The sequence below is a fragment of the Carcharhinus amblyrhynchos genome, chromosome 6, assembly GCF_965287045.1.
Source record: "Carcharhinus amblyrhynchos chromosome 6, sCarAmb.v2.hapA, whole genome shotgun sequence".
Classification (NCBI taxonomy): domain Eukaryota; kingdom Metazoa; phylum Chordata; class Chondrichthyes; order Carcharhiniformes; family Carcharhinidae; genus Carcharhinus; species Carcharhinus amblyrhynchos.
This window is the reverse complement of record NC_137329.1, coordinates 59,540,668-59,554,278: the sequence shown is the minus strand read 5'-3', so window position 1 is coordinate 59,554,278 and position 13,611 is coordinate 59,540,668. Positions and strand designations below refer to the sequence as shown.

At 43.1% G+C, this 13,611-nt stretch overlaps 1 protein-coding gene across 2 annotated transcripts in view; it reads right to left on the bottom strand.

Moving 5' to 3' along the window:
- apip (APAF1 interacting protein) overlaps nt 1-13,611 on the bottom strand; it is a 53,643-nt gene that overhangs the window by 29,228 nt on the left and 10,804 nt on the right. For both annotated transcript variants that reach the window (XM_080190535.1, XM_080190536.1), the window contains exon 2: nt 8,980-9,080. In XM_080190535.1, the coding sequence (XP_080046661.1) occupies nt 8,980-9,080 (101 nt within the window). The remainder of the gene's footprint in view (nt 1-8,979; nt 9,081-13,611) is intronic.

Here is a 13,611-nt window from a genome sequence, read left to right as displayed (position 1 = left end):
AAAGTTGGTAGGGTGGTAAATAATGAACATGATAGTCATAGACTACAGGAAGGTATCAATGGACTGGTGGTGGGTACAGCCCAAAGGGAATTCAACCTGGAAAAGTGTGAAGTAATGCACTTTGGGAGCGCTAACAAGGCAGAGGATTACATTACGATGAATGGTAGGACCTGGAAAGCACAGGAGGTCAGAGGAATCTTGGAGTCCATATCCACAGATCCCTGAAGGTAGAGGGGCTGCTAGACAGGGTGGTTAAGAAGGCATGTGGGATACTTGCCTTTATTAGCTGCGGCACAGAATAGAAGAACAATGAGGTCATACTGGAACTGTAGAAAAGACTAGTTAGGCCATAACTAGATTACTGTAGTGCAGCTTGGTCATCACATTATTGGAAGGATGTGACTGCACTGGAGAAGGTGCAGAGGAGACTTACCAGGATCCTGGGCTGAAGGGTCTGAGCAATGAAGAAAGGCTGGATAGGCTGAAACTGTTTTCCTTGGAGCAGTGAAAATTGAGAGAGGACCTTATGCGGCATAGATAGGGTGAATAGGAAGTTACATTTGCCATTAGTAGAAGTGTCAATAACCAGGGCGGTGGGGGGGGCATAGATTTAAGGGAAGAAGTAGAAGGCTAAGAGGAGAGTTGAAGAGAAACTTTTTCACTCAAAGGGTGGTGGGTGCTGGAAATCGCTGCCTGAAAGGGTGGTTGAGTGAGAAACTCTTGTAACATTGAAGAAGTATTTAGATATTCACTTGCATTGCTGTAACCTCTAGGGCCAAGCGCTGGAAAATCGATTAGTGTAGTTAAATTTTTGTTGGTCAGCATGGACTCAATAGGCTGAATGGCCTCCTTCTGTAAGCTGTAAGTGTCAATGGGTGTTCAAGAGGAGGCGCAGGATTCTGTGCAGCTTCTAGTGACAATTACTGTGCCTACATACTGGTGAAGTACTGCACAGGAGTCTGCATGTTCACTTGACACCACATCACTTTGATAGCTGAGTGAATCACTTCTAGTTTATGGGATGTGGGTGCCCCTTGCTGGGCCCATTTCTAATTGCCCTAAGTGGCTGGCTAGGCCATTTCAGAATCAAACACATTGCTCTGGAGTTACATGTAGGCCAGAACAGGGAAGGATATCAGTCAACAGAATTGACAATGGTTTCAAGGGGACATTAATTTCACATTTTTTACTGAATACAAATTTCACCATCTGCTGTGGTGGAATTCGAACCCACGTCTCCAGAACCTGGGATTTTGGTTACTAAACCAGAGACAATACCACTATGCCACCGCTTCCCAGCTAACACAGTGGTGTGTAATACATATATTTGGTAGACAGTGTGAGAGGAAGGATAGGGAGGTGATGGAGAAGGAGAGCGCTCAGGCCGAACGTTTGAGATGTATCTATTTTAACGCTAGGACTATTGTTCACAAAGTGGATGAGCTTAGAGCGTGGATTGCTACTTGGAAATGTGATGTGGTGGCCATTACAGAGACTTGGATGACTGAGGGACAGGACTGGGTACTTCAAGTGCTGGGTTTCAGATGTTTCAGAAGAGACAGGGAGGGAGGCAAAAGAGGTGAGGGAGTGGCACTGTCGATCAGAGATAGTGTCACGGCTGTAGAAAAGATGGACGCCATGGAGGGATTGTCTACGGAGTTTCTGCGGGTGGAGGTTCGGAACAGGAAGGGGTTAATAACTTTACTGGGTGTTTTCTATAGGCCGCCCAACAGTAACAGGGATGTTGAGGAACAGATAGGGAAACAGATCCTAGAGAGATGTAATAATAACAGAGTTATTGTGATGGGAGACTTTAATTTCCCAAATATCGATTGGAATCTCCCTAGGGTAAGGGGTTTTGATGAGGAGGAGTTTGTTAGGTGTGTTCAGGAGGGTTTCCTGACACAGTATATGGATAAGCCAACAAGAAGAGAGGCTGTACTTGATTTGGTATTGGGTAATGAAACTGGACAGGTGTCAGATCTCAGTGAGAGAGCATTTTGGTGATATTGATCATAACTCTATCTCCTTTACACTAGCATTGGAAAAACATAGGATCAGACAAGCTAAGAAAGTGTTTATCTGGAGTAATGGGAATTATGAAGCCATCAGGCAGGAAATTAGAGTCATAAATTGAAGGAGATTTTCTCAGGGAAATGTACAGAAGTAACGTGGCAGATTTTCATGGATTATTTGTCTGGAGTTCTGCACGACAATGCTCTGATGAGACAGGGAAGTTTTGGTAGGTTACAGGAACCATGGTGCATGGAAGTCGTAATGAATTTAGTCAAGAAGAAAAGCGTACAAAAGGTTCAGGGAGCTAGGTAATGTTAGGGATCTAGAGGAGTATACAGCTTGTAGGAAGGAACTTAAGAAGGAAATTAGGAGAGCCAGAAGAGGTCATGAGAAGGCCTTGGCAGGTAAGATTAAGGAAAACCCCAAGGCATTTGACAAGTATGTGAAGAGCAAAAGGATGAAATATGAAGGAATAGGACCTATCAAATGTGATTGTGGGAAAGTTTGTATAGAACCGGTAGAAATAGCAGACGCACTCAATGAATACTTTACTTCGGTATTCACAGTGGAAAAGGATCTTGGTGGTTGTAGCGCACGCTTGCAACAGATTGAAAAGCTTGAGTATGTTGACATTAAGAAAGAGGATGTGTTGGAGCTTTTGAAAAGCATCAAGTTAGATAAGTCGCTGGGACCAGATGAGATGTACCCCAGGTTACTGTGGGAGGCGAGGGAAGAGATTGCAGAACTTCTGGCGATGATTTTTGCATCATCGATGGAGATGGGAGAGATTCCAGAGGATTGGAGGATTGTGGATGTGGTACCTCTATTCAAGAAAGAGAGAAGAGATAGCCCAGGAAATTATCGACCGGTGTGTCTAACTTCAGTGGTTGGTAAGATGATGGAGAAGATCCTGAGAGGCAGGATTTATGGACATTTGGAGAGGTATAGTATGATCAAAAATAGTCAGCATGGCTTTGTCAAAGGCAGATCGTGCTCTGTGAGCCTGGTTGAGTTTTTTGAAGATGTGACTAAACACATTGACGAAGGAAGAGCAGTAGATGTGGTTTATATGGACCACAGCAAGGCGTTCGATAAGGTCCCCCATGCAAGACTTATTGAGAAAGTGAGGGGGCATGGGATCCAATGGGACATTGTTTTGTGAATCCAGAACTGGCTTGCCCACAAAAGGCAAACAGTGGTTGTAGGTGGGTCTTTTTCTGCATGGAGGTCGGTCACCAGTGGAGTGCCCTAGGGATCTGTTCAGCGACCCTTGCTCTTTGTGATTTTTATAAATGACCTGGATGACGAAGTGGAGGGATGGGTTGGTAAGTTCGCCGATGACACGAAGGTTGGAGGTATTGAGAATAGTGTCGAGGATGTCAGAAGTTGCAATGAGACATAGATAGAATGCAAGACTGGGCGGAGAAGTGGCAGATGGACTTCAACCCAGTGGCAGGTCAAATGGGTTGACGGATAATAGTATTAAGGGTAAGACACTTAGCAGTGTGGAAGATCAGAAGGATCTTGGGGTCCGGGTTCATAGGACTCTCAAATCAACTTTGCAGGCAGAGGACGTGGTTAAGAAGACGTATGGTGTACTGGCCTTCATCAATTGAGGAATTGAGTTTAGGAGTCGAGAGATAATGCTGCAGCAGTATAAAACCCTAGTCAGACCCCACTTGGAGTACTGTGTTCAGTTCTGGTCGCCTCATTACAGGAAGGATATGGAAACCATAGAAAGGGCGCAGAGAAGATTTACAAGGATATTGTCTGGATTAGGTAGCATGCCTTATGAGGGTAGGTTGAGGGGGCTCGGTCTTCTCTCCTTAGAGAGACAAAGGATGAGAGGTGACCTGATAGAGGTGTATAAGATGTCGAGAGGTATTGACCAAGTGGATTCTCAGAGGCTTTTTCCCAGGGCTGAAATGGCTGCCACAAGAGGACACAGGTTTAGGGTGCTGGGGAGTAGGTATAGAGGAGAAACAGGGGTAAGGTTTTCACTCAGGGGGTGGTGGGTGCATGGAATTGGCTGCCAGTAGTGGTGGTGGAGGCAGATTCGATGGGGTCTTTTAACAGACTTTTGGATAAGTACATGGGACTTAGTAAGATAGAGGGTTATAGGTAAGCCTAGTAGGTAGGGATATGTTTGGCGCAACGTGGGCCAAACGGCCTTTTTGTGCTGTAGTTTTTCTATGTTCAATAAATTATTTCACTCACTATTGAAGCAAGTTATCTGGGTTCTGCAATGGTTTGCATGCTAATTACAGCCCTATATCAATATTTACAATGTAAGCAAATAATATTAAGTTCTCATCAATGTCAATAGACACTGCAGCCAACAGTCAATGTAGATTTGATGAAGGAATTGTGAAGAATGTTGGCTGATCGCCCTCCATGTGAAGGTTCAGGCCTCGTTCAGTGCAAGCATGAGTTCCATCATCAGCTCCTCAGGGTCCCTCAGCTGAACTGTTGCTGGATCAGTAAATCCCTTACAACAATGGCATCCTGTATCGGTCCTCTCTACATTCCAGATTCTTCTGGTGCCGTGTCTCTGTGGTTCACCCTACACATCTGAGCTCTTTTCCTCTGAGTTTCCTGCCTATTCTTCTCCATCCTCCCCTTCCACAGTCAACAAGGGAACCTCGTTGCACTCTTTCTCCTCAAGCACTACAGCCCTCTGCTGTACCACAATGTGCAGCATGTAGCACGTGATGGCAATGTGGGAGACCTTAGCAGGAATGGATTGTAGAGCCCCATCACAGCAGTCAAGGCATCAAAACCTCATTTGCGCAGACTGACGGCCTGCACCGATGCTGAAGCTCTATTTGGGGATTTTGCAGGAGAGTTGGAAGCTATCTCCTAAGAGAGCATACCCCTTGTTGCCCAGAATCCATCCATGTACCTGGGGATGTGGGGTGGAAGAGGGAGTGAAACTTGACTCTCTTAGTATAAAGATGTTATGGCAGCTGCTTAGAAAGCATGTACAAACAAGTTTTTCCTCTCATCACACACCAGCTGGACTTTGATGGAATGATATCCCTTCCTGCTAATAAAGCTGTCAGGTCTGTCAGTGGGTGTTTGGATCTCCACGTGAATGCAGTAAATTATGGGCTGAACCTAGAGGAAGCTGGCTATTGAAGCAAAACCTATTGTCCTCTGCACTTGTGAGGCCGTATCTATGGAGGAGCCAAGCAGTCAGTGACCTTTGTGAAGAGGGCTTCTGTGATGGCAATGAGCAGCTGGCTGAAATATCCCACAAAGGTCAGCAATACAGCACTGAAATGAACCTAGCGCAATTAAGTTGAAGGTTGTTATCATCTTCGGTGCTACTAGCAGAACCTGTAGATGGCTATTTTGAGGCAATAATTCATTACGGGGCACAGATGTCAGTCACTATTTCCCCGGACAGTCAAAGTCTCCTCCCTCACTGGCGCTCAGACATCTCCAGGGAGCTAAGCCTGTTGCAGTAGACTTGGTGCTCAAGGTATTCTTGGCCCCTTCTCCTTGGCTTTGGCTCCAGGGCTATGGCCTCTTGCTGCCCAAGAACTCTTCCTTGTGGCACATGGCGTTGTTGTTCTCTTCCTCAATGACCTATAGGTGTGAGGGAGTGTACTTTCTTCAGATACAGAATTCTTTTCTTAAGATGGACCTTCTGGAAACCTGGCCAGGCAGTGGGACTTCAGAGAGCCAGCACAGACTAGAAAGGCAAAAAGGTCTCCTTCTGTTTTTGAAAAGAGACACAGTTACTCTACCACCTAAAGGACAAGGGCAGCAGATGCAGGGAAACATCACCACCTGCAAGTTCTCCACCATTCTGACTTGGGCTTTTATAACCATTCCTTCATTGGCACTAGGTTAAAATCCTGGAACTTTCTTCCAAATGGACTGTAGAGGAATAGCCACACCCGATGGACTGCTGTGGTTCACGACTACCTCATTCAGGAAATTAGGGATGAGCAATCTCACATCTTGTCAATGAACATGAAATTAAAATGTTATCTTCAAAATTTGGCATTGATCTTTACTCAGTTATCTCTGTGGTTTTCCTAAAAATACATTTTGATAGTTAATGTTGAGATGCAAGGAAATATTCACTGAGGGTTCAAGGTATATTAGAAGCCCTGATAACATGGCTCACTTTTAAATCTACTATTTCCGATAAAGCAGAAAAACAACAAACACTAGATGGTGCTCAAAGACTATAACTTCAATAGAGCCAAACACTATGTTCCAAATCAGTTCCATTTTGTCACAACATTGCACTACAAAGAACTCTTGGCAAATCAACAAATACATTCATCTTTTCATTTCGTGAATCCTCTCAGTCAGTCTTTGAATTATAAAGTGGAACAGAGCACATACAAGCCATGTAGGGGCAGCGCTCTGGTTAGCACTGCTGCCCCACAGGTTCAATTCCGGCCTCAGGTCACTGTCTGTGTGGAGTTTGCACTTTCTTCTCATATCTACGTGGGTTTCCTCCAGGTGCTCCGGTTTCATCCCACGGTCCAAAGATGTGCAGGTTTGGCTGATGGCCATGGTAAATTCTCTCTGGTGACAGGGAGATTAGCAGGGTATAAGTGTGGGGCTATGGGAATAGGGCCTGAATGGGATGTGAATGGTACAGATTTGATGGGCCAAATGGCTTCCTTCTGTACTGTAGGGACAATAGAGATCCTATGTAGATCTTTTGGAAGTGCAGACTATGATCTCTATCAGTGATGCCATGCCAATGAATCCAGGTTGTTCAAGTTGGCACTGGGCATAAGTTAGGGTCATTAGAAACTTTACGAAGTGCCTTCAGACAACAATTCAATTTAAACGGATTTCATATCTACAGCCTATTTCAAGCTAAAATATTTCAGTCACAGCTTTAAAGCTACTTAATGCTGCACTGTTTTTTGTGCGAACGTATGGTGAAGATTGTGAAATTCTGGTGGTCAAGAAGATTGGAAGAAGATTCAACCCATGCAAATCTGAACACCCACAAGGGACAGATTTTCAGGACGTTTTTCAGAATATTTCACCCATGTTTGTTTCAAGTCATGAGGTTGAAGTAAACTACTTGGAACTAAGCACAGGATTAGAGAACACAAGTACAAGTTCGTTAGTCTGAACAAAGGTTAGAGATTACAAAAACAGAAAATACTGGAGAAACTCAGCAGGTCTGCCTGCATCTGTGGAGAGAGCAGAGCCAATGTTTCAGCTATTCTCACAGAATACCACGGGTACTGTCAGACCTGCTGAGATTTTCCAGTATTTTCTGCTTTTGTTTCAGATTCCAGTATCTTCGGTATTTTGCTTTTATCTAAAGATTAGAGATTAGTCAGGTTCGGGATACGTGAAACATGCTCCTGGAAATATTAGGTGATTCAGGTCAAATTACATCTCCAATGGGATTATGCTGAATTTATGTTTGTTGAGAAGATACCTGAGATTAAATTCACCGCCTGCTGATTTTTCTTCTGGGGGATGGGGGTGGGGGGGAGGTGGTGAGAGGGGAAAGAAGCACTTTTCATTGACAGAAAGATTAACAGGTGAGGTAGGCAAAGATGAGGATAACTTTGTTCTTGTAGCACGTACTCCAGATGACATTCAGCCGCTTTTTTAATTGCATTGCCCTAGCCTCAAAATGCTTTGGTCTTACAGTAAGTCTAAAGATGGCAGAGATCTTACATCAACACACCCTTGGCCATATACTCCAAGACCCCACAGTCACTATGAACAACACATCCTTCCATTCAATACAGAGGTTTCTCTCCAATAACACTATGCTATATGACAAATCAACCATCACCTGGCACAAACAAGCCAAACATTTACCAGGCTTACTGCAGACTTTGGAAAGAACATGGAGTTTGTCTCAGAACAGTCTGGCAGCCAGTGGTCTTTACATCATTTCTTCACAGGTGTGAGACTTGGACAATCCACCGGAAACAACTATAAGCATTCTATCTTTGCTGTCTGACATACATTTTCAACATCAGGTGGTAGGACAAAATCTCTAAGATTGAAGTTCCTGCAAAGGGCTACATACCTGGCATCAAGAGTATGTTCATCAGAGGTTAGCTAGACAGAGTTAGTCATTAATTTGCATGATGGATTCCAAAAGGTTATGTTCTACAGTCAGCATGGGAACCCATACCACAGGATGTCCCAAACTGAAAGCCATCTCAGAGCTTTCAAGCTGGATCCCAATACATAGAAAAAAACAACCTTTCACAGACCCAAATACAGAAGCCTCTACATCATCAAGTAATTTTGCCATTTGAAGAGAACAGAGTCTGGTGTCTTCAGCACAAGTGAGCACAGCGCAAAGTTAATGCCTCCATTCATCCCTTTAAAACTGACTTCATTTGCAGTATTTGCAATCAGTCTCGTCAGATCTAAGGTGACTTTCTAAACTCAGCATTTTTTTTTAGAAGCCACTTGTCTCTAGTAATAACACAAATTATTTTTGTTTATTGCCCAAATGAATGTAGTAGATAACAGTTTATTTGCTGTCTGGAGAGATATACACTCAGTCAAGGCAGCAATAAAGCCTTTAGAACTTCTATCTGGCATGACACCAATGCTGACTACAGCCTAATGAAAGCGAAGTTGTCAATTATAGATCTAGAGGCAGACTACCTTCCCAGGAAGCTGACAGCTACTTCTCAGAAGTTTTATATTCGTCTCCCTTTCCATTTCCACATAAATAAAATGTATTTCCAAATGGGTGGTAATAGAAACTCAGTCTACATTCACAGCATCTGACCTAAAATTGACATGAAGATATAAAATATAGAAAGGTTTCAGTGTGGAAAAAGATTAATATTTTTCTGCCATACTAATGTAACACAAGGAAAGAATGATACTCCTATATCTCATGGAGTCTGCCATGAGGAAAAACACCTTTTATAAACTGCCTTTCAATGACGTACACAGCACTATTTTCCCAGACATGCTCTTTCCCCGCAAACTCACCCATATTTCAGGCTAATGCCTCCACCAGTCCCAGTGACCCAGCCCAAATGATAAAACTGCTTGCAGAGCTCTGGAATCAGATTTCGCGGATGTTCCTTTTCCTGCAGAAACAATTGAAGTTCTTTTAGCTTCTAGAATGATCCAGTTAAAAGGCTATATGGTGAAATAGAGAACTTAGGTGAAGGAAGATAAATGAATACTAATGTGGGTTTGTGAATGCTATTAAATTGGTAAGTATGTCAAATGCTTCATTTTTGGGCGTCACCATCCCCTGTGATGCCTCCATATTGCACCTCAATAGGATTTCCTATGGACAGTTTTACAGAAACTCCACTTCTGCCATTAGATGGAGCAGCGGAGTTGAACTTCCCAAAGCTAACCCAGAATTAGATAGGTTCAGAGATTTCACAGTCCCAGTATGCAACAAATCTTACAGCCTCCTTGCCTGGACATTGCAGTAGGCTTATAGATTTATTAAATACTTAATTTTTATATGTCACAACTTTCTTTACCATAGCATCATTTTGCTGTGATCAGCTTTTTTGGATTGGCCTGATGCACATTTGATGACAATTTTTTATGTCTTTCCAGTTGATTTTAAATGACTTTTAAACCATTTCTCAATGCTTCAATTCACTTTACACACAAGTAGATACTGTGTATATTAATATGAATTTCAATGCATACTGAATACTGCTCATTTACAAATCATTTAAAAAATAGTATACTATAACATTTTTTTGATATGAACATTCTAATTAGGAGCAGGCCCCTTGACCCTTGAGCCTGCTCCTCCATTCAGTCAGAACATGGCTAATCTGATTTTAACCTTAACTCCACATTCCTGCCAATCCGGTAACCTTTCGCCCCCTAATCAAGAACCTATCCACCTCTGTCTTAAAAATATTCAAAGACTTTGCTTCCACTGCCTTTTCAGGAAAAGTTCTACAACCCTGAGAGAAAAGAAATCTCCTTATTACTCTCTAAAATGGGTGATGCCATATTTTTTAAATAGTGACTTCAGTTCTAGATTCTCCAAGGGGAAATATCTTTTCCACAATCACCCTCTCAATACCCACCAGTATTTTACACATTTCAATCAAGTTGCCTCTGACTATTCTAAATTCCAGCCTAGTCTATCCAACCTTTCCTCAGAAGCCAACCTGCCCATACCAAGTATTAGTCTAGTAATTTGCTGAACTGCTTCCAATGCATTTACAGCCTTCTTTAAATAGGAGATCAATATTGTACAAAGTACTCCAGTGGGTGATTCTCCCAGCCCATTGCAGAGGCCCGTTTCGTGGGCTAACCCACTGGGCACTATGGCCTCTGCGCGTCTCTGTCAGCCGGATTTCCGGTGCCATCAGCTCTGTGCCGATTGAATAAATAATGCAAATCTGAATTTGAATCTATTTTAAGTGTCATTAGTGGGCCTGGGACTGAAATCTAACACTCCCCACCCCACCCACCACGGAGTGGTTCACTCCAGGGGGTCGGGTGCTGAGGGGGTGGCGGAGGTCATCCTTGGCAATTGCCACTCTGGGTGCCCTGGTAATGCTCAAGAGGCATTTTGGCACTACCCACCAGGCATGGGTCAGTGCCAAGGGTTGGGGCCTAATGGGGGCAAGGCCTGATGGAGAGCGATTGGTGGGATGGGGGGGTCCCACTGCCACTCTGTATTTGGGCTGAGTAACAGAAGGCTGGCTACCGTGGTGTGTGCTGGGGGGGTTGGTGTCAGCCTGGCCCCGAGGTGCGGGGGGTGGGGTGGTGCTGGTCAGGGCTGCAGAGGAGGGATCAGAGGGCAGTATCAAGAGATGCGGCCTGCGACAAGGGGGTGAACATCGAGGCCGGCTGGAGGTTCGAGGCTGGCCCAGGCATGTTTGGGGAGGCCAGCCATTGGGTCACAGGAGGCCGCGTGGGCGGCGATGCAGGGGTTGTGATACATGATTGCGGGCCGTGCGGAGCTACTGCATGTGCATGAATCTCCACTCTGACAGATCGGTCATGCACAGTGGCCTGCTCAGCACTATGCTGCCAGTCTCTCCAGCAGAAATACGCTCTGTATAACTGAAGCAGAACCTCCCTACTTCTGTATTCAATTTCTCTTGCAATAAACAGTAATATTTTAATAGCTTTCCTAATTACTTGCTAGACCTGCATACTAGCCTTCAGGGTTATTAGATAATTAATTTAATATTTTACTATTTTACATTTATCACTTTTTGACTTAACTCCATTAAACTTTATTAATATGATTTTTATCTGATATCTTCATTGTAATTTAAACTTTTCATTTGTTATTATGTGTAGATAGCATCTTTTAAACAGTTATATCATTTTAGAATGTTGTAAATTATCAGTTAAGTTAATGTATTTAAGATAACAAAGACAATGAGTGAATACATAACGCTGCAATACTACTCTACTGAGTAGGAAATAATCCAGGTAGAGTGGACCACCAGTAACAGCTCCACCAGGACATCAGCTACACAAATGGTAAGTTTTGTTCAGTAGACTGGGCCACTATCAACAGTAAGGAAGGTACTGAAATCTCATGAGGCACGCAGCAAGGCCAAGGAAATTAAGGACCTGCCAATTTTATTTCCGCAGGATTCCATTTTTATTTTGTTCCTCCCTTTTCCCTTTTGGCAACTGGACAAACAACCAGCCTACAGTCTGATGGGCAATCCAACGGCAGTAGGCTGGAGACCAGCACCCTTGGGAGTAGGGAGGTTCAATTGGTTGGATGGAAAGTAACATTTGAGGGCTAAGTTAGTCAGTGAATGAGTAGAAAGTTTGCAAAGTGTGAAAGATTGCAGGTCAACTGCAAGGAAGAAAGAAGAGGAAGAGGAAGACAGGGCAAATAGCCAGACAAATCTTATGGTCTAGTATTAGATTGAGCAATAGTCTCTCCAAATGGATTTGTTATTTTTATTCATACATGGGATATGATCATCACTGCTAGGTCAGTATTTAATGCCCATTCCTAATTGTGCTTCAGAGGATGATAGTGAGCTGCCTTCTTGAACTGCTGTGGTCTGTGTGGTGTAGGTACACCCACAGTGCTGTTAGGAAAGTAATTCCAGGATTTTGACCCAGCAATAGTGAAGGAGCAGCAATATATTTCCAAGTCAGAATGGTGTGTAGTTTGGAGGGGAACATGCAGTGTGCATGTTCCCATGTACTCACTGCACTTCTTTTGGTTGTTTGGGTTTTGAAGTTGGTTTCAAAGGAGTACTAGCAAGAAGTTGCAGTACATATTGTAGGTAGTCCACACTGTAGTTACTGGGTACATATGTGGAAGGAATTAATACTGAAGTTAGTGGATGGGGGACCATTTAAGCAGAACAATCTTCTTGGACAGCTTGAATCCGGGGTGCAATTTCAAGGCAATTAAAGAAAGGACACTCTGTAAGCTTAGCTTAGGAGTTTTGAGTTTGGCTCCTGGGAGAGACTTGTCCAGGATTGCTGCACCTACATAACCAAATAAAAAATGGTGCAGCCATCTTCAAACACAAACACATATCAGAGGCAGAGAAAAAATGCAAAGAGAGGAAATCCTGAGACAGTAAATCATCCAAAACTCAATTGTCTGTGGTATCCTATCATATCTACAGCAGAATAGCAGGCACTGATCAATCTAAGCATCATTGGAGCCCTACCAAATCCAGATATCAACACAGTTATCTCTGCCTTGAAGGATGAACAAGAAGATGTATTTGTAATGTCTCAATTTGTGAATAAATCTGAATAACAGATTTGACTTCTGGTTGAAAATCATGTAAAAACAAAATCCCAGTAAGACGGTTAACTGAGTAATCTATTTTGGTAGCGTCAATTGAGCGATAGCACCAACGGGCTGTGTGAATGAATAGTTACTGTACTAGACCCAAATAAATGTATAGAAATAGTGTACCTAATATGGTAACAATGGTAATGTATTAAACAGTGCTATTAACACAAATGAGTAACAACAGACTTAAGCAGGACAGGCTGATGAAAATGACAGACACATAACAGATGAAATTTATTTCAGAGGTGTGAAATCTGGCATTTTGATAGGAAGCATGGGAGGCATTATAAAAAGGGTACATTTTTAAAGCAGGCGTGGGAACAGAGACCTGGTAATGTGTTGTTGAAAATGGCAGAACAAGTTGAGAACTGTTTTAAAAAATATACACGTCGGATCCTTTGCTTTCTAGGATACAAAAGCAAGGGTGTCATTATTAGGAAAAAACACTTACTTGGTCTCAGCTGGAGTATTGTGTTCAATTTTGGGCAGCACACTGTAGGAGGAATGCAATTTACCAGAATAGTACTAGGGGTGCAGGATTTTAGTTATACGGAGAGATCAGAGATGCTAGGGTTGTCTTTGGAGAGAAATTGATAAAAGTGCTAAAACTCATGAGTAAACAAAGGGAAACTGGTTCACTGAGGCAGAAATGTCAGGAACCAGAAAAAGGGTGTTAGAAAAAGAGTTTGAAACCAAGCATGACAATGAGCAGCAATAATTCAGCCAAGGACACAGTGTTGATCAAAAACCACGTCTGGGAATGATACCACAAAAAGTTAGCATGGAGTTGAAGAGAAGACGAAAAGGGTAGTTGCGTTCGGGATTCCCGAAGTCACAAG